Genomic DNA, 22358 nt, shown 5'->3' on the forward strand with positions numbered 1-22358 from the left:
TCACACAGACACCGCACACACCCGCAGACACCGCACAGACACCGCACACATCGCACAGACACCGCACACATCGCACAGACACCGCGCACACCCGCACACATCGCACAGACACCGCGCACATCGCACAGACACCCACACACACCAATCATGACGGGTCTGGGAGGTGAGGCTGACCTGTGCGACCGTGGGAAAGTTCATGTGAGTTCATGCAATGCAGTCAAGCATGAACTCACATGAACCCTCTGAGGGCAACGCGACGACTTCAAATGAACAGCTGATCGGCATCACCTGATACCTCAGCTGTTCATTTGAAATATCCGGCGGGAAAGCGCAGCACAGAACGGGAAAGCCGGCGGTGAAGTCTTTTCACTGCCGGCTTCCCCGCCCGGGTCCTTCGCTCCCTGCTCCTTGGTGCTGTGCTCCCCGCCCGGTCCTAACTTACGATCGGGATGGGAGGTGGCGAGGGGAGCGGAGGGTCGGGGTGGGAGGCTGCGGGGAAGCAGTATGGGGCTGTGTGATTGTTTAAAAGCCGGCGGCTTTTTACCGCCCGCCGGCTTTTAAACAATCAGGAGAATTCTCTCACGCTGGGATGGCATTCTTATGACAGGCTGGATCTCAGCTGAGCGCTGCCATCCAGCTTGTCATCCTTCAGAGACACTGCAGAGCGCAGGCATTATGGGAACTTCCGATTCCGGTATTCGATATTGTAAAAGTATCGGAATTAAGTATCGGAATTCCGATACCGCAAATATCGGCCGATACCCGATATTTCAGTATCGGAATGCTCAACACTACTCAGGATACAATGAATGTACTGATATAATGAATTTCTTTCAGGAAAATGTTACTTTGTGCAGAGGAGAACACAGATGGATGTATTTTTTTTCACATGCCAATGGGCATTTACAAATATATAATTACAGTCAAGGGGGCCAATACATCAAAGTGTTTATGCCAGAATTGTTGTACAAAACTTTGAATAGTCTCAAAATTTTTGCGCAATGCGGAGTTGCATAAAATTTTGTAACTTTTGGTGTTTTCAAAACAGTTTTGAGCAGATCTGCCTAAATGGATGGGGTTCTTGAGGAGACAGGACAGTGTGTGGCTATGGTCATTTCTCAATTTAGCAGCGTTTTTACACCAGAAATGGTGACTGGAGGAATATTTCTGACGAGGTGCATAGAGGCGCACACTACTGATAAGATGCGCCAAATTCATTAATTGGCGTGCAGAGCATTTTATTCTTGCACACCCCTTGTTAATACTAAACGTCATTCTTAAAAAATTGGGAACATAATATCTGTTCAGAATCGTACTAACATGTGCATGTGTAAAGCATTTTCCGACTGATAACACTACTGCACTGTCACAGCTCAAACACGGGAAAGTCTATCTAAACAGTGTCCAAGCAGTTGCATACTTTTGTATTTGTCATAACATCTGCTATATATATGTAAAATGTAACTTAATATTTTATTAGGACCCCTTCTCAAAGCGTCTAGAAAGTAGAAGAGGGTATCAAAACATGCAAACTATCAGGTAAGCCTAAAAAACATCCTTTAATATATTGTTCCATTTATGATAACTACACTTACATATAGTGAATATAAAAAGTCTACACGCCCCTGTTAAAATGCCAGGTTTTTGTCATGAAAAAAATTATACCAAGAAGAATCATTTCAGTCGGTATACATCCATTGAGAAACAAACTGAAATCAGTTTGAGGGTAAAAAAAAAAAAAAAAAAAAAAAACTAAAATAATGTGGTTGCATACTCTTATAATTGGGGATGTGGGTGTGTTCAAAATTAGTCAATCACATTTAAATAGTAGTCAGCATTGAATATTGTGAAGACAGTCATTAAAAAATTGGGTTAAACTTGTCACAACAGTGACATAACCTACAACTGGACGTTCCTCAAAAATTGATGAAAAGACAAGAGATAAATTGGTCTGAGAGGCTGCCAAGACGCCTGCAGCAACATTAAAGGAGCTGCTGGAATTTTGGCAAGTGATACTGGTTGTGTACTACATACAATAACCATTTCCCATATTCTTTATATGTATGGCCTGTTGGGGAGGGTGGCAAGGCGGAAGCCTTTCCATTCAAAGAACAACATCTAAGCCAGGCTATATTTTGCCAACATTTACATCAAATCTGCCAAAAGAATGTGGGAAAATGTGTTACAGTCTCATGAGACCAAGGTTCAACTTAAAACCATAATTCCAAAAGGTATGTTTGGCACAAAGCCAACACTGCACATCACCAAAATAATACCATATCCATAGTGAAGCATGGTGGAAGAGGCATTATGCTTTGGTGCTGTTTTTTGGCAGCTGGAACAGGGGCTTTAATCAAAGTGGATGAACAGTTCAAAATATCAGTCAATTTGCAACAATCATTCAGGCCCAGTGGCGTACCGCCAATGGCGGCAGACCACGCGACTGCTATGGGGCCCGTGAGCCGGGGGGGCCCCATAGCAGTCCAGGGGTGGACATACCGCTGCCGGTGCAGCTGCGCCGGGTCCCCACCATGCAGCTGCACCAAGAGGCCTGCAAGGTGCAGCTGCTCTCTCCACATGGCGGTCAGTGAGCGATCCCTGGAGCTCTGCTGCTGTCAGGAGGAGAATAGCAGCGGAGCTGGAGGGTTCGTCCTCTGCTTCCTCCCTGACCCAGGTGCGTGCAGCTTGATGACGTCATCATGCAGCGAACGCGTGGGTCAGGAAGAAAGCTGCCGGCAACCAGGAGGATGCTGCAGGGGAGCGAGCTGAGGTAAGTTTTTTTTTTTTTTTTACTGAAACGCTGGGGAGGGGAGGTGAGGGGAGAGCACTGGTGGGATGGTGGGGCTGGGGAGAGCAATAATGGGGCTGATGGGGCTGGGGAGAGGAATGATGGGGCTTGAAAGAGCAATAATGGGGCTGATGGGGCTGGGGAGAGGATTGATGGGGCTGGGAAGAGCAATAATGGGGCTGATGGGTCTGGGAAAAGCAATAATGGGGCTGGGGAGAGGAATGATGGGGCTGGGGAGAGAAATAATGAGGTTGTTGGGCTGGGGAGAGCAATATTGGGGCTGGGGAGAGCAATGATGGGGCTGGGGAGAGCAATGATGGGGCTGGGGAGAGCAATAATGGGGCTGATAGGGCTGGGGAGAGCAATGATGGGGATGGTGGGGAAGGGGAGAGCAATGACGTGTTGCTGGGAGAGAGCAATGACGGGGGTGCTGGGAGAGAGCAATGATGGGGTGGTGGGAGAGAGCAATGATGGGGTTGCTGGGAGAGAGCAATGATGGGGGTGCTGGGAGAGAGCAATGATGGGGGTGCTGGGAGAGAGCAATGATGGAGGTGCTGGGAAAAAGCAATGATGGGGTTGCTGGGAGAGAGCAATGATGGGGGGGCTGGGAGAGAGCAATGATGGCAGTGCTGGGGCAGAGCAATGATGGGGTTGCAGGGACAGAGCAATGATGGGGGGATGGGACAGAGCAATGATGGAGGTGCTGGGACAGAGCAATGATGGGGTGCTGAGAGAGAGCAATGATGGGGTGCTGGGACAGAGCAATGACTGGGGTGCTGGGACAGAGTAATGACGGGGGTGCTGGGACAGAGCAATGATGGGGGTGCTGGGAGAGAGCAATGATGGGTGTGCTGGGAGAGAGCAATTATGGGGGTTTCACTTTGCTTGTACTGTGAAGCCTTGTATGTTTTCCGTGTGCACATAGCCTTACAGTTAATTGGGGAGAGTCACAGAGACTGAATAATTTATATTATTGGCTGGTGGAGCTTATAGTTAATGGGGGGCACAGTGCTGCTTATCACTTTATATTTTGATTACTAAGTGGCTAATAGTATATTAATGGGGGGGTTACATATCTGTATTCGAGGACACAGAGCGGGGGAGACACATGTATGCATACAATATGTGCCCTTGTTATTTTCTAGGCTGGAGATCATCGTGACAAGACGAGTCGTGACTGGGAGATGTTGACATGAAGGTCTGACCAGATGGAAAGAAGCAGCAGAAACCGACTCTGATCATATGACACGTCAGCGGTAAGTGCCTGGATGTAAATATTATTCTGTATCTGCGCTGTATGACTTGGAGTGATAATGTTACATGTAAAATCCCTTAGGCTGCATTCTCACATTTGTGTGAAATGTCCGTGTGCTGCCAGATTTTTTTATAGGATGGTCCACGGACTCGTACAGTTTTATAGATCCATTCACACATCCATGAAAATCACGGATCTGAGACTGAGATCTAAGAGGGTCAGACAATGTCCTGTTCTGATCCGATTTTGAGGATTAGAATAGGACATGCTCAATGCGTCGGTAAAACAGGGCAGCACACCGACACTGCACACAGATACAGGAATGTAGCCGTATTATGTATAGCACAGTCCCTTAGTACATAGTGTACTCACTTATTATATATAGCATACGCCCTTAGTATATAGTGTACTCACTTATTATGTATAGCGCCGTCCTTAGTTATATAGTTTCCTCTTTTATTATATATAACACCCTCCCTTATTATGTACCATCCTCTCTAGCTCTAGGGGCTCACAGTTGAGGGATCATACTGTGTTGGGGTCAGCATACTTTGCCCTGGAAGTTGAGGTGGGGTATAGTAGGGTCATTATAGTGCGTATGTGGAGGAATTCACCATGGGGGTATCATACTGTGCTTGGGGGGCCCTTTTATTGGCATCACACTTCATGGAGCAATGAAAGAGAGATGTAGGACTTCAGCAGGAGGAAAATTACTATATAAAGGATGGAAAGTTGTGAGATCTGATCTTTGGTGACCCCGACTATTATTTACATTTTATTTTGGGGGGGGGGCCCAATTAGAGCTTCTGCTATGGGGCCCCATGATTCCTATGTACGCCCCTGTTCAGGCCTTTGCTATAAACCTGAAGATGAATAGGAACTTCACCTTTCAGCCCAACAATGACCCTAAGCATACCTCCAAATCAACAAAAGAATGGCTTTGCTAGAAAAAGATCAACATTTTGGAATGGCCCAACCAGAGCCCATACCTGAGTCAAATTGAAAATCTATGGGTTGACCTGAAAAGGGCAGTACACAGGAAATGCCCTTGAAATCTGACAGATTTGGAGCTGTCACAAATTCAAAGGTTACTTTAATAAAGTATTAGTTTCAGGGTGTGCATATTTATGCAACCACATTATTTTAGTTCTCTATTTTTCTTTTTACACCCAAAAAATGGCAGTTTGTTTTTCAACTGAATGGAACAGATTGGGTGACATTAAAGGTGAACAAAGTTCTGAAATGATACTTCTTGGTATTATTTTTTTACATGACAAAAACCTGACATTTTAACAGGGTTGTTTTACACCCGTTGCAATATCCCCTGTTACAATATCCACTGTATAGACAAGACGTTGCAAGTTTTCCAACAATTGATGACAAAATTATGCTAGGAGAACACTTTGCTGATGTGGCAGCTTTGTGATCTCTTACACAGTTGTTACATTATTGTCTACGGAATAATGCTGTATGAATTCAGAGTTAAGATTTGGCAGAAGATAATTATGGCTGATGATCCAACTGGACATTGTGTCATCTAATTTCCTCATGCAATATAGGAACACAAATTGTCAATTTTTTATATTTATTCTCTATCACCCCCGGTCAGAGTGTTTTAACACTAAAACAGATACCATATTTTCAAATATTAACCTAGGCAAACTATGTAAACTTGATTGTAATAAAACTCTGTGTTTTCCTAAAATAAGTGGCTCTATCCAGATTCTTTTACTCTGTGACCTATGTTTCCCATATATTATATAACAATATGCAATAATAGACATAAATTTAAGAAGTAGATTAGGTTGAAAAATACAAAACAACATAACCACTGATAGATTTATAAACTGTCTCCCAATGAAATGTTACGACAAAATACAATTTATTAATATAAACATCTGGCAAGGGCAGAGTAACAAAAGGGGGTATTGCAAAACAGATACTTATTTAAGTCAGCAAACATTAATCATGTCTATCATTGAGTCATGACTACGACAGGGAAGATGTTTTTACTCACACATACTGGGCTGCACTTTGAGAAATAGATGGGCTGTTGGAAGAAAGGAAAATATAAAGTTAGTCCATACAATGTTAACTATGTGCCCATCCCTCTATGAAATCATCTATTCATGCCGAATATTTTAATTAACTTATTCCTTTGTCATATTTATTAGCTATGTCAGATGAATATGTTTGGATACTGTGACATATTCAAAGGATATCATGAACTTTACATACACTAAAATAGTTGTCAATATTATGACAGTAAATGTCAAAAGTGTATGTACATATTTTTTCTAGAAATCTATTAATCTTCTCTATAGGTCTATTTACTGTACCCGGGGTCCTAAAACAACTATTACTTATTCTTTTAAAACCAGTAAGTACTTCTCATTGTAGTTCCCATAATAAATAAAGTAAAGAGTAGAATGGACCATCTACAACAGTGTTCCTCAACACTAGTCATCGAGACCCACCAACAGATCATGTTTTTAGGATTTCTTTATCAACAGATCATGTCTTCAGGATTTCCTTAGTATTGCATGGGTGATAGAATTATGCAATACTAAGGAAATGTTGAAAACATGAACTTTTGGTGGGCTCTGGGGACCGGAGTTAATGAACACTGTATCTGAAAAAAAGCTGTGGAAAGTGACATATTGGATCTGGCATGCCAAGGTAAGGAGGCTCCTCTGGGAAATGAAATATGCAAATTGCCTCTTCAGAGAAAAAGAGGACTTGAAATTTGTAGCGCCACCTACTGTAGCGCCACCTACTGGAAGCAGCAATCCTACAAGTCACAATCAACCCTTTAACGAGTCGTGCAATATGACTATGACTTAGGATAAAAGCCAAATTGAGATTCTGATTTGTCTTTTATCCTAAGTCATATGGCACGACTCGTTAAAGGGTTGATTGTGACTTGTAGGATTGCTGCTTCCAATAGGTGGCGCTATAGAGTACAAGTCCTCTTTTTCTCTGAAGAGGCAATTTGCATGAAAAAAAAGCTGAATTTGTATGTATTATATTATTTATATAGGTTTTGATATGAACTATTTTATGAGACTATGCACTGTTTGAGATGTTACAGTTTTCTACAGATCACTTGCCAGCTTTACTGTGTAGACTAGGACATTATTAGCTGATCATCCTATATCATTGATGGGCAAAGGATTTGTTGATGACTATATTATGCTGTTGGGAGGCTTAAGGCCCCGTCACACTAAGCGATATCGCTAGCGAGATCGCTGCTGTTTCACGGTTTTGGTGACTCACCAGCGACCTCACCAGCGATGTCGCTATGTGTGACACTTTGCAACGATCAGGCCCCAGCTGTGAGGTCGCTGATCGTTGCAAAGTGTCCTGGACCATTTTTTGGTCGTTGGCCTCCCGCTGACCAGCACACATCGCTGTGTGTGACCAGCGGGACCAACGATCTGGCTGGTAACCATGGTAAATATCGGGTTACTAGGGGCACGCGCGCACTTAGTAACCCGCTGTTTACCATAGATACCACTCTGCTACGGTGAGCGGAGGCTCCAGCGCACCGTAGCTGAGTGGTATCCATGGTAAACAGCGGGTTACTAGGGGCACACGCGCACTTAGTAACCCGATATTTACCATAGTTACCAGCCTGCTCCTGCTTAAGCAGCAGGCTGGGAACGGGAGCAGGACATCGTGGAACGATTCTTTCCACGATATCGCTGCTCCCCTGATCGCTGGTGAGCCTGCCTGTTTGACAGCTCACCAGCGATGTATTAGCGATGCAGCAACGATCCCTGACAGGTCGTATCGTTGTCGGGATCGCTGCTGCATCGCTTAGTGTGACGGGGCCTTTAGATAAACCAGGATAGTAAAGGAACACTTGCCCAACCAATATCTATTCCTTTCAACTCCACAATCACATGCAGGCTGGGCTTATGCTTTCAGTGGGAGAGCGATTGCTTATCTCTTGAGAGCAATGGATCAGGCATGTTGAAATCACACACACGTAACCCTTTTTGAACCTGACATCTGGTGTCACAGGAGAGCCAGGGCAAACATACATATTAGATGGCTTGCTGGTCCCACCGAGATTGCTGGGTTCAGCCAACAATTCTGTTATTTGTATGGCCAGCCTAGCGCTGAAAAATTCAGGTAAGGCTCTTTATGCATCTACCTGGCCACTCTCTGCTTCCTGGGAGACAGAGTAGTACTTTAACACTCACTGGTGACTGTAATAGTCCATTTCTCTGTAAATGAACTCACATTCATTGCAGCTGCTGTTAATTGAGTACTCCCATCTCCAAGATCCTATCCCAATATGTAATAGATGTAATAATAATAATATTAACAAATACCTCCAATTAGAAATGTTGTATAGTTTTTCTGATTCACTATGTCACTTAGCCCACATGCAGGGCATTGCAGTAGCTTAGGTATCCATGGTTATGACCACTAACAACTAACTGTCACTATATGAGTGGTCGTAACCACGGATACCTTCACTGCTGTAATGCCCTGCACATGGTGTGACATAGCGCATCAGAAGAACTATATAGCACTTCTAATTGGAGGTATTTGCTAATATTTTAATTATTACATCTACTATATATTGGGATAGGAACTTGGAGATAGGAATACCCTTGTAAGTGCACATATCTTGCTACACTCTCTAGACATACAATACAAAAATAAATTATGTTTTCAATAAAGAAACTACTTTAGAAAATTTTTGTTTTTTAATAAATGGCTACAAAAGTTGAAAAAAGAACAATGAGATTATTTCTTTTCTACTTATATTAATTAATAAAACTAAAAATAAATATACAAGGCAATAATGAGATCCATCAATGAAGTCACGATAACATGATTTCAATATTTCTCACCAAAATCAGCCTAAGTATATTCCTTTATACGGCATAAGGAAATCATAGTAGGCCTAAAGATTGGCTTGTTCTCTGGAAGGTCCATCTTCTCCCAATGGTATCGGCTGATCATCAGAGGGTTGCTGGGATCCGCACATGGTCAATGCATAGACCTACCAAAAAGAATTGTCCTTTTGATGAATAATTGTAGCTCAAGATACTGAACATTTAATACTGATCTTGCCTATTGCAGAGGTTCCACTAATATGTCACTATCCTATGGAAAGAATCCAGTTCTCAGAAGTCATGGTCAATGGCTACTCAAACATAACCCCTTGTGAGTACAAAAAAGGTACACAAAGTAGGGATATCTACAATAATTGTGCTTTCTTTTTGTTAGAGACAACGTAGTAAAGGTTGTGGTGTATTACCAGCAGCTCAATTATGAATTGATAGAAGAAGTTCCTTCCATGCAGGTAAGACTCAAGATATTTGCCTACTCCGTAGATTGTGCGGTCATTAGATCTGTTTTATTCATCCACAGGTGTACTGTCTCACAATATTTAAAGAATTGAAAAATGTAATAAAATTATATAAGTCAGTTGATCACAATGTGGATTGGGGTCAGAGAAACCTTTCTCTCTTCTATATAGCACCTGAAAATACAACAAAAAGGGCAAAAAAGGAGGTAATGCCAACTAAGTATAAAATAACAATCTTTATAAAGGTATGTAATAACTACAGTAGTGTTGAGCGAGTATGTTCTATTAACCCTTTCGCCGAGTATGCTCGGGCCGAGCTTCGAGTATTTATAGCTGCTCGGTGATATGGTTGAATCGCTCCCGTGTCCATGATTTGCGACTGTTTGACAGTTTTATTACATGTGAGGAATGCCTATTTCTTACACATTCCTCACATGTAATAAAACTGTCAAACAGTTGTAAATCATGCACATGGGAGCGATTTAACCTTATCACCGAGCAGCTATAAATACTCGGAGCTCGGCCCGAGCATACTCGGACAGAACATACTCACTCAACCCTAGTAATAACCAATAAAATTAGCCACATAGTAAAAAAGTGGCATCACCAAGGGAGAGAGGATATACATGTGATCACAATATGTTGGTTGTAACTTACACATTTTAAGTAAATTTTAATTCATACGTGAAAAATGATAATAAAAATGATATGAAAGTAACAATAAACTGCCTAATGCTCAAAATGGCATGCCCAGATCACACAATTCAAGATGCATTTACTTTATTACAACCATTTTATAGAACCAAACTGCGAAAAGTTAGGTCTCTTGTATGCTAAGTGTGATCTGTGGTAACCTAGATATTGTGATGGCATTTATCTCCTCCATCCATTGTGATGCCACCAATCCATCATTTAACTCATTTTTATTAGTTGTTATAAAATTTGATAAAGAGTTATTATTTTTTACATATCTGGCATTACCTTAATGTTTACCCATTTTGTCTGGAACAGTTTGCAGTTGTTCAAAGGTATATGCCACAAGCACTATGCATAAAATGATGCACATCATATATAACTGCGATGTAACTATATAAGTGGTTATACTATGTAAGCATTTCTATTGTTGGTCCACTTGGTGTACTTAAAGGGTTATTCACAAACAAACAAGTTATCTCCTATACATTGCGTAGAGGAAGTGTAGGTGCACATGCTGAACCTCAACTCCATTCATTGTTAATGGGACTGTCAAAAATAGCTATGTACAGAGCTTAGCGTTCACTGGCAGTCCCATAGACAATGTAAGGAGCAGAAGTTGAGCATGGACACCTCCATTCCATTCAGGATGAGGCTCTGCAGTCCTGTTACAGAGTCCCAGCATTCAAACACCCAGCAATCAGCAAGTTATCCTCTATTTCTAAGATAGAGGAAAACTTTTTTTTTTTTGTTGGAAATAACACAATACATGAAATAGAGGCTTCTAAGTACATTTACAATGTATTCCTCAAACTAATGTTAAGCCCCGTCAAATACTTTACATAGTTGTCATCCTTTAATCTTTAGAATGTCCAAATACCTGTTTAACCACGATTGGCACTTCTCAAATGTATATACATAACCACAGACCTCACCAGGTGTTCTATTTATCCCTGGCGATAACTAGAAGTGACACATGTTAGTTCAAATAAAATATTACTTTTATTAAATAGCTCAAAATTGTTAAAAAACAGACAAGGTGCAGGAAAAACGGTACAGGAGCTGTAATACCCAATAATGAAGGCGGTCTTATATAAAAAATTCAACACCGATTATAGTTCCAAATCAAGTAAAAATGCATATGCATGATTGTATTTGGCATTTAGCACCCTGCTTTTTAGTACAATTGGTTCAGATGCTGTATTATTATACTTGATATTCCAATGAAACGTGAAAAAAAAATAAAAAATATATATATATATATATATATATATATATATATATATACATACATAGCAAAATGCTAATACACTTGTAGATACAAAGCATTTAGTGTTTCATATTGCACACTGCCCTCTAGCCTAAATACTTGAAACACATGCCCTAAGGTCTATAATGTTTTTATCAAAGCAAGGGCTTCATATGTGGAATCAAATTTTTAAAATTCCCAGGTGCACTTAATGGTATACTGGTGAGACTAAATGCCACAGGATTCAACTATGTGAACACATCCTCAATGGTCATGAAATTTTAGCCTAATATCCCTCAGAATAAAAACTATCATGCACATGTATTGAAAAAACTGGTGGAACTTAAGGTTGTTTTTAACTGTTTAAAGAATGCTGTCGTATCTAAGTGGGAGCTCCTGTGCTCAGCCCCGACGTGCACGTTTCGCCCAGCTTCCTCGGGGGCGGGATAGTTTTCACCTGGGAATTTCAAAAATTTGATTCCACATATGAAGCCCTTGCTTTGATAAAAACATTATAGAACTTAGGGCATGTGTTTCAAGTATTTAGGCTAGAGAGCAGTGTGCAATATGAGACACTAAATGCTTTGTATCTACAGGTGTATTAGCATTTTGCTATGTATGTGTATATATATATTTTTTTTTTCACGTTTCATTGGAATATCAAGTATAATAATACAGCATCTGAACCAATTGTACTAAAAAGCAGGGTGCTAAATGCCAAATACAATCATGCATATGTATTTTTACTTGATTTGGAACTATAATCAGTGTTGAATTTTTTATATAAGACCGCCTTCATTATTGGGTATTACAGCTCCTGTACCATTTTTCCTGCACCTTGTCTGTTTTTTAACAATTTTGAGCTATTTAATAAAAATAATATTTTATTTGAACTAACATGTGTCACTTCTAGTTATCGCCACGGATAAATAGAACACCTGGTGAGGTCTGTGGTTATGTATAGCTGTCATCCTAACTACGGTTCAGCAGACAGTTCGGCCGGCAGTTGTTTTGAATGATTCTCCCATACACAGGAGGACTCGCTCTGTGGAGCACTCCTGTGTTCTCTACGATAAAGCCACTTCTAGACATCCCTGATGGCAGTCTATCTCTTAGAGGACAAAATGATCTGCAATCTGACGTCAGACATGTCAGATCCTTATTAACACAGACAGATTGTGTCAGGGAAGACTCGGGGCCATCATACAAATTAGACGGTTGGCCGATATCAGTGGGTTCCGGCCGATGTTAGTCTAATGTGTATTTTGAGCTCTTAAATATTCATGTACAGTAGTGTTCAAAATAATAGCAGTGTGTTCAAAAACACGAGTTAAACACAAAATCTTTATATTAGTTTTTATTTCCATGCATTTGGAACATTTATTTAGTTGTATAACCACACTTTTTTTTACAACTGCTTCACATCTATGTTGCATAGAGTCAACCAAATTCTGGCACCTGTCAACTCTTATTCCAGCTGAGGATGCTTTGATTACATCCCACAATTTTTTGGCATTTGTTGGCTTTGCCTTAGAAATGGAATTTTTGATGTCACCTCACAAGTGTTCTATTGAATTAAGGTCTGGGGATTGGGCTGGGCACTCCATAACCTCAATTTTGTTGGACTGGAATCAAGATTTTACTCATTTACTGGTGTGTTTAAGGTCATTGTCTTGTTGAAACACTCATTTCAAGAGCATATCCTCTTCAGAGTAAGGCAGCATGACCTCTTCAAGTATTTTAATATATACAAACTGGTCCATGATCCCTGATATGCGATAAATAGATCTGGCACCATAGTAAGAGAAACATGCCCATATCATGATGCTTGTACCACCATGATTCTGTTGGTATATGCAACAGTTGTGGACTTCTTTGTTTGTGTGAAGGAGGACATTATGGTGATCTGACAGATGGCGATGTTGTGTAGACTTTCCTTGTTTACTGCATTGTAAAAGAAAAAAGGTCTCTCTTGTATTTTCTGTTTTGTTCGTACTTCCTGGTGCAGTACTGTGTGACTGTGCGTTTTTTCCTTTTCCTCATGTTCTGAGAAGTAAAAGCTTGTTATCCCATGTAATCTGCTCTGTGAAGTTTCTACCGCAACTGTGGGTATCCAGAAGCTGTGTAACAGATTCACTGTCTTCAGTGTGTACTATGGTTTGAATGCAGAGTTTGGGGGTCGTCTGATGAACTGTCTGCAGCCCTTGGACCTAAAAAGAACAATTTTACTTTCATCAGTCCACAAAATATTTCTCCATTTCTCTTTAGGCCAGTTAATGTGTTCTTTGGCAAATTGTATCCGCTTCAGTACATGTTTTTTTTTTAGCAATGGGGCTTTGTGGGGTCTTCTTGCTAAGAGATTAGCTTCACACAGGCATCTTCTCACTGTCACAGTACTCACAGGTAACTTGAGACCGCCTGTGATCATCCTGGAGCTGATCATTGGCTGAGCCTTTGCCATTCTGGCTATTCTTCGATCCATTTGAATAGTAGTCTTTAATTTTCTTCCACGTCTCTCGGGTTTTGCTTTCCATTTTAAAGCATTGGAGATCATTTTAGCTGAACACATTATCTTTGTCTGCACTTCTTTATATGTTTTACCCTCTCCAATCAACTTTTTAATAAAAGTACGCTGTTCTTCTGAACAATATCTCAAACGACCCTTATTTCTCAGGCTTTCAAGGAGAAATCAGGCAATGTGAACTGAGGTCTAAGATGGTAGACATGCAAGAAATAGGAGCATGTTCACACTAGCAAAAAAGAAACAAAACCTACAAAAGACAAAAGACAAAAAAATATATCTCATACCCTACCATCATTATATATAAATGTAAAGCAAAGTTGCATAATAAATATAGGGTACTTAGTGAACTATTTTTGATCAAAAAAAGTATACAAGCCGTCCCACCAGCGGCAAGGTGACCCTAAATTGGGACGGTACCTATACTGCCTATATTAAAAACCTTACTGTATATCAAAGTTGAAGCAATGCATATAAAAGGGTAGACAAATAGGACCGGGTCCCAACTCCAGACCACCCAGGCCCGTGGTAAGCTACATATATACCAGTCAGCTCAACAAAGGGGATGCCACACCCTTAAATTGCACATTGCATTCTGTGCAATTTAAGGGTGTGGCATCCCCTTTGTTGAGCTGACTGGTATATATGTAGCTTACCACGGGCCTGGGTGGTCTGGATTTGGGACCCGGTCCTATTTGTCTACCCTTTTATATGCATTGCTTCAACTTTGATATACAGTAAGGTTTTTAATATAGGCAGTATAGGTACCGTCCCAATTTAGGGTCACCTTGCCGCTGGTGGGACGGCTTGTATACTTTTTTTGATCAAAAATAGTTCACTAAGTACCCTATATTTATTATGCAACTTTGCTTTACATTTATATATAATGATGGTAGGGTATGAGATATATTTTTTTGTCTTTTGTCTTTTGTAGGTTTTGTTTCAAGGAGAAATGCATGTACAACATGTGCTGGCTTCACCCTTAAATAAGGGACACCTGACTCATGTTGTAACATCCCTGTCGGCGTGCTTGCATGGTGCACCACCTCCCACCATGCAAGACCGCAATCTTACCTGTCAGTCCATGCTGCACTCTTTGCTTCAGTACTTGCTGTGTCCATGTCTCTTGTCTGATTGCTTAGGGCGTCGGCACGGCTTTCTGCTTGTTTCTTATAGCTACTGTTTGCACAGTCCTAATGCGTCCCCAGCCTATTGCTGTGAGTCACTGGATACTTAAACCCCCTCCACTCAGTAGGAGGGGCCTGAGCAACACTTTCCATCTGTGTGTTTCTTGCAACTTAGTTGCCAGGTCCTGTCCTGTATCTAATCTGTTTCTGCCACCCAGGCATGTTACCTGTACCTGTGACCTTAGTCAGTTTCTGCCACTCTAGGGGGCTGAGTTCCCAGGCTTGTTCCTGTATCTTGTTCCCGGTTCAGTTTCTGTCTGAACAGTGTCCTAGTCCGTTACCTGTTTGTCTCTATGTCTTCTCCTTACCCTTTTCCTGCAGTATCTGAACCTGCACCTAACTCCAACTCGTTGTCTCTGTACTTCTGTTTGTGAGTTTTGTGTCCACTCGCTACTTCATTGCAAGTACTTTGTGCGTATCTGGTTCTGCTCGTTCTGTTTCCCTGCCTCTGTATCTAACTCCTGTGTTTCAGCTATCTTCTTGTGCTCTCCAGTCTGTTCCATGTGAACAGATCCCAATCCTGTCTACCGCATCTGCAGGTTTTGCTTTGCTCTGCTTGCTCACCGCATCTGCGGGTTTTGCTCTGCTTTGCTTGTTCAGCGCATCTGCGGTTTTGCTCTGCTTTGCTTGTTCACTGCATCTGCGGGTTTTGCTCTGCTTTGCTTGTTCATCGCATCTGCGGGTTTTGCTCTGCTTTGCTTGTTCACCGCATCTGCGGGTTTTGCTCTGCTTTGATTGTTCACCGCATCTGCGGGTTTTGCTCTGCTTTGCTGGTTCACCGCATCTGCGGTTTTGCTCTGCTTTGCTTGTTCACCGCATCTGCGGGTTTTGCTCTGCTTTGCTTGTTCACCGCATCTGCGGGTTTTGCTCTACTTTGCTTGTTCACCGCATCTGCGAGTTTTGCTCTGCTTTGCTTGTTCACCGCATCTGCGGTTTTGCTCAGCTTTGCTTGTTCACCGCATCTGCGGGTTTTGCTCTGCTTTGCTGGTTCACCGCATCTGTGGGTTTTGCTTCGCTCTGCTTGTCTACCGCACCTACGGCTCTGTTCCTGTATCCCAGTCTGTACTGGTCCCTATCCTGCCTACGTTCCTACTTGCCAGTACCCGCCTGTCTGCATGTCAGCCGTGCCTGCCTGTGCCCACCTGTCTGCATGCCAGCCGTGCCTGCCAGTGCCCACCTGTCTGCATACTAGCCGTGCCTGTCAATATCCACCTGTCTGCATACCAGCCGTGTCTGCCAGTACCCACTAGTCAATATGCCAGTTTAACCTGCCTGTTCCTGCATTCCCCGGTGTGGGTCAACAGCTGTGACCGGGGTCTGACCTGGAGTCGCACCTGGTCCCTCTGCTCGGTTCCTCCCTGGTTCACGGAGTTGACTGAGCCGCCGTGCGACCTTGGTCGGATCGGGTTGATACTTAGTTACTCCCCTCCAGGCACTCCTTGGTTCATGGTACAGTGGGATCACTAATCACACTCATGCCAGTCAGTCCGGGCGCGAGCGTAACACATGTTAAGGGTCCGGGTGGTGGAACCTCTGTGCTTCGGTGCAAGGAGAGACCAGAGGGGCGTGACTAAGTGCCTACTCGGACCAACCCAGGTCACACAGCGGCTTAGTCGACTCCGTGAACCAGGGAGTGACCGGGCAGGTGAACCAGGTGCCACTCTGGGACCGACCTTGTGTGAGAGCAGGTGACTCCCATGGGTCAGATGACAGGAGCTGACCGGTACAGCGGATGAGCACGGCAGGAAGGCTGGTGGGTGGTCCGAGTAGATAAGCAGGCAGGTACGGCTGAGAGCCAGACAGGTGCTCCGGGTAGGCAAGCAGGCAGGTATGGTGGATAGCAAGACATGTGCTCCGGGTAGGCACGGCAGGTTACTTGGCAGGTGCTCCGGGTAGGCAGGCTGGCGGGCACGGCAGGTAACTGGCAGGTGCTCCTGGGAGGCAGGCTGGCGGGCACGGCAGGTAACTGGCAGGTGCTCCAGGTAGGCAGGCTGGCGGGCACGGCAGGTAAGCAGGTAACTGGCAGGTGATCCTGGTAGGCAGGCTGGCGGGTACGGCAGGTAATTGGCAGGTGCTCCAGGTAGGTAGGCTGGTGGGCACAGCTGTTAGACAGACTGGCGGGCTGGACTGTTAGACAGACTGGCGGGCAGGACTGACAGACAGACTGGCGGGCAGGACTGACAGGCAGCGGGACCTGTGGGCTGAGGAAAGTGTTAACTCACAAACCATTTTGGAGGAGGTGCCTTATAAAGGGGAAGTCCTCCGGCCATTGGCCGGGGGCTCTTTAGGACGGCGCACGCGGCCCCTTCAAGAGGGAGGGAGCGCACGCGCCCTAAGCACAGTGCCTGGGAAGCTGCGCGCAGTGCGTGGCACAGCAGCAGCAGGGGAGCAGGAAGACGCCGGACCGGGAGCACGGCGGTGAGGGGAACGGCGTCTCTGCCCGACAGGAGGTAGAGACGCTGATGCTACAATTCACACCTGTTTCTTCACAGAATGATTGACGTCACTAATTGAACTCCACACTGCTATTATTTTGGACACACCCCCTTTCAATTAATTATTCAAATACACAGACTCAAAAACATGCAGATCATGAATGCGGAGTCTGTTGGTTTTCTTAGAACCTACTGCACCAACTGGTAAATTGTTTGACATGTGGTAATATAATTTATACCAAAAACAGTGATTAATCTGGTTAGTCATATTGGACTGCAAATATTTTAAACACTACTGTACAACTTGTATCTCCACAAAAGGTCTATCAGAATAAACAATTGGACACTGTATATATAAATACATGTATAGAGACAGCATGGTGGCTCAGTGATTAGCACTGCTGCTTGCAGCGCTGAGGTCCTGAGTTCAAATCCCATCAAGGACAACATCTGCAAGGTGATTGTATGCTTTCCCTGTGGATTTCCTCTCAATACTTTAGCTTCCTCCCACACTCCAAAGACATACTTATAGGAAATTTTGATTATGAGCCCCAATGGGGACAGTGCCGATAATGTCTGTAAAGCGCTGTGGGATATGATGGTTGGTGCTATATAAGTAAGCAAAATAATTAATAATAATAGTTTGTCATCTAATTATATTTACACAACTTTGATAATTAAATTGATTGGATTCTGTCCCAAGCAAAAGTAATCTACTATTGTTTTCCAAAAGCAATATGTAAAATGTATACTTTATTTCTTATTGCAGCTCGTAGACCTGTTCTCAAGTATCGGAGGACTAGTAGGACTGTGGATTGGGGTCTCAGTTTGTACAGTTGCTGAGTTTCTAGAATTGATACTAAATATATTGACATTAGTCATTGTATGCGTCCCAAATGGAAAAGAAGACTGTCCCGAGAATCCATACACAATCCCAAACCCTCAACCTGAACCTTTCTCACCAGTGCGTTCTGCAGATCGCAGCCTTCTATGGGACTCTGTGGAAGATGTCTCCGTTTTGCTCAGTAAAAATGCTGAGGATGATCAAACCCTATACAACCCATACCAGAGCTGTGAAACAGTAAATGAATCCATTTACAATGTGTAGGCTTCAGAAATAAAGTAAAGGAAGGACCTGCAGCAAATCTGTTCTGAAAGCAAGTGCAATGTCTATTTACTAACTGCATAATGGAGAAATGCAAATGATAAAACAACTATCACTATGGAAGCTAGTCGTCATCTGGAATAATAACGTCTAAAGATTGGTGCCTTCAGAAATGATATCATTCCTGTCCCCTAGGAGAGATCTGCAATATCTGAACATGAAAGTTTCCAGAAACTTTGCCTTCACTGACCTGCCTCCTATTTTATCTAGCTCCGCACTACTAGATGCATTATGTAAAATGGGAGGCCAGTCAGTGAACGATCAGTGAGCTGTCATAAGAGCATACAGAGGAATATGTAAGCAGAGCACCACATAGAGCGCTACCAACAGTCACTCCCCGAAGCACGAGCATATCATTATCTCCAAACTGAAAGTAAAGATTACACAAGAACCACGGGACGGATTTCATTACACAACAGATTATTTTAATTAAAGTACCGTATATATTATTCTTTAGAACTTGTAGAAAGTAAAATATCCAAGTGATGAATGAATTGATTCAATGCAAATCAAATTTGTATTAAATATTTAGAAATTTGATTAACCCGGTGAATTTTAACTATTTATGATGGGCAGCACAGTGGCTCAGTGGTTAGCACTGCAGCATTTCAGCACTGTGGTCCTGGGTTCAAATTCCACCAAGGGCAACATCTGCAAGGAGTTTGTATGTTCTCCCTGTGTTCAAGTGGGTTTCCTCCCACACTGCACAGACATACTGATAGGGGATTTAGGTTGTGAGTCTCAATGGGGACAGTGCTGTTAATATCTGTAAAGCACTGTGGAATTAATGGCACTATATAAGTAAAATAATTAAATCCGATTCTTGCCATCAAATAGCTATATATGATGTTACTTTGACATTATTAAGGCTGTGAATTAGCATGAAAGGGGTTGGATACAGTCCTAGGAGACCTTACAGTTTTATACATGTTTTGTCAAGGCATTCAGAGGCTTTGCAGTAGTGATTTGTGGTGAATCAATTAACTGGAAATCCAATTTTAGGGACAAATTTGGCAAAGCTAGTAAATTTAAATTTCAAAACATTCACTTGTCTCTAAAATACCCCAATGCATGGTCTTTGGTGTCCCTATAACAGTAAAACATGTACTATAAATACATGTACAGTTATTTCAGGTTAAAAACACATGACAGAATGGGAATTTTTTTCTTGTTGACCCCAAATTCATAAAGATTGGATACATATGTAACATTATTAAAATGCTACTTATATAAAAGTAGAACTTGTCCAGTATAAGATCTCATATAGCAGCATAAAGAAATGTAAAAATAAGTTACTAAAATAGTACATGGCCATAAACACCGAAAATGACTTGGTCCCAAATAACTTTTTATGCCTATTACTTCTTACTATAACAAATGGTGGCAGATAATACGTGTTGCCTGCGTTGGTTATACTCCTGAATTCTCTCTTGCACAATATAGCAATGTGACTTGTTATTTGGCGTTTAGATTTTAGGATGTGTCTGCTGTATGGAGAATTGAAAAGACCTATTAATATTTATCATTCCATCTTCTGCTTCTTATCTCTCGCTCTGCACCACTGAGCTGGAATGTGAGCGGAAAGCATTTCATGCAGAGTAATACAGAATGGTCCGGCATAGAGATTGTCACATAAGAAGCCATCACATAGCCTGACTATACAAATCAACACAAAAGCCCATCTATCAGCAGTCCCATAATTGGAATGGGTTTTGTGTATGGATCTTCTCTAATAGAAATGAATGTACCAGTTTCTATGGCTTTATCTTAGTGTTACTAATGAAGGCTACAACAAGGGCTACCAGAATTCAATATGAGAATAGTCGTCGACGATCTGGGATGGTTATTGCTCCATAATGATAAAGATAATTATTAGCTTTGGAAGATAGTGAGAAATGGATCATTTTTTAACTTCAGTGGAACAGAGGTCACATTATTATTATTATTATAGAATTCATATAGCAAATCACTCACTTTTGTAATTTTTTAATATTTTTTACTTTATTTACTAAATCAGATGAGACTCAGCCACAAATTAGCATCTGATTGTTATTGATACATTACAATTCTGTAACATAGGAAACTGTAAATGGTCCTGTAAAAGATTAATAGTTGCCAAGTAAAAAAATGGATTGTATACAGATTGCACATGAGTGACAAGTGAGAAAAAAATTGAACTACTTTTCTGGGTGCAACTCTGAACGATTTTTCATACACTTGTGTAAACCTACCCACAAGCAGACAATTAGCTAAAAACCCCTAATGACCCATTGAAATGAATGTGATCTGAGCTGCAGTACCTGAGAATGGCCACTGCAATGTGTATGGTACTGCAGGGCTCCAGCTCCATACACTTTGAACATCCATTTGTAGCAGTTCTAGGTATCAGCTGGCCGGTGGAGGGGCCAAGTGTTGGACCCCCGCCAATCTGATATCAATGACTATTCTAAGGTTAGGTCCTTGCCAACCCCTTTATCATTTAATTGCTGTATTTTGTTAGCTAGATGGAGGTGACTAAATGTTACTGAGGATGACTAAAAAGGTAATTTTTGCTATGGCACACAAGGGGTTACGGTGTCTTTGCCATAACTTAATGAGAACTCATAGGTTTAGAGATGTCACAATTCTTATGTGGGGAAGAACAAGTTAAGAGCTATAAGCTATGTTTTTTCCCCATCAAGCTCTTGCCAAGGTGTAGGCCTGTCAGTAAAGAGTAGATATAAGTGGAAAAAAATCCAGGACAACTGTCGGAAATGGCACAGCAGAGGTGAGTGACTGGAGGCCTTGGAGCAGAGATCCAGATAGCTGCACCAGCAGAGATAATATGTAGTGGGAAGGAGAGATGACCACAACCACTTGGGATCCAAGTCTGGCTTCCAAAAATTGTGTACAGTTCTTTTGGAGAAGTACCATTTCCATGGAAGTGCCATTTTGACTGTAGTTGAATGGTTATAAACTAATGTTCTTGCTTAAAGGTGTCCTGTGTCTGCATCTCATTCCTTGTCTTCCTTCCTCAAAGGTCAAAGTAGCCCTACTATCTGAATATCACATTTATATGTTGTGCCCTCTTCATTGAAAATATTGCCAAAACTGAACGTTCCTTATTCTGAGCCTCAGTCCCATTAAGCTCTTTATAAGATGCTGATTATCCTAAAACATGCTGGCATCGTCGTCTCCCTGACATCCACACAGAATGATAAAAGCTCTGCAGTCATGTAATGTTCTCCCGATGTGCGTCTCAGGGCTCAGATATTGTCAGAGAGATTGCATGTGGGATGGATTCTCTGTCACTGCTGCCATGATCCCACATCCGGCAGTAGGCACGTCAGGCCTCATGTATAAGTTAGTAGAACTGTTGCTAGGAAAAGCCCTGTAAATCTGTCGTTAGCAGTCAATTAGCAATGTCAATGCTGTACTGTTTTTCCAGATGGATAAACAGCCATATCATTAGCGCTGGCTTCTAGCAATCTCGAAATAATCACACATTAATAGTTGCACTTCTCCTTAGAGCCAAAACAGCAGCATGAGAAGAAATGCATGGTGAATCCGTCTTGGATGCCTGTAAATATAAGATTATAAACCAGTTCTGCTATTTACTGTCACTGCAATATGATCTAGCAAATATTTTAATATTGCACATATTGATATAGCAAGTTTTATAATTAGCAGGTTGGTTTTTGGTGGGTTGCTCTTCACGGTATGGTGGCTCAGTGGTTAGCACTGTTGCTCTGCCCCG

General features: G+C 42.1%; 1 protein-coding gene across 1 annotated transcript in view; it reads left to right on the plus strand.

The window, feature by feature from the left end:
• LOC141164975 (epithelial sodium channel subunit gamma-like) overlaps positions 1–18565 on the plus strand; it is a 72256-nt gene extending 53691 nt beyond the window's left edge. Inside the window, exons 8-10 of the mRNA XM_073650629.1 lie at positions 1481–1539; positions 9291–9366; positions 18227–18565. Of these exons, the coding sequence (XP_073506730.1) occupies positions 1481–1539; positions 9291–9366; positions 18227–18565 (474 nt within the window). The remainder of the gene's footprint in view (positions 1–1480; positions 1540–9290; positions 9367–18226) is intronic.
• The last annotated feature ends 3793 nt before the right edge of the window (positions 18566–22358 follow it).

Source organism: Phyllobates terribilis, unplaced genomic scaffold (genome assembly GCF_046119375.1).
Source record: "Phyllobates terribilis strain yellow unplaced genomic scaffold, ASM4611937v1 Scaffold_11__3_contigs__length_659146591, whole genome shotgun sequence".
NCBI lineage: Eukaryota > Metazoa > Chordata > Amphibia > Anura > Dendrobatidae > Phyllobates > Phyllobates terribilis.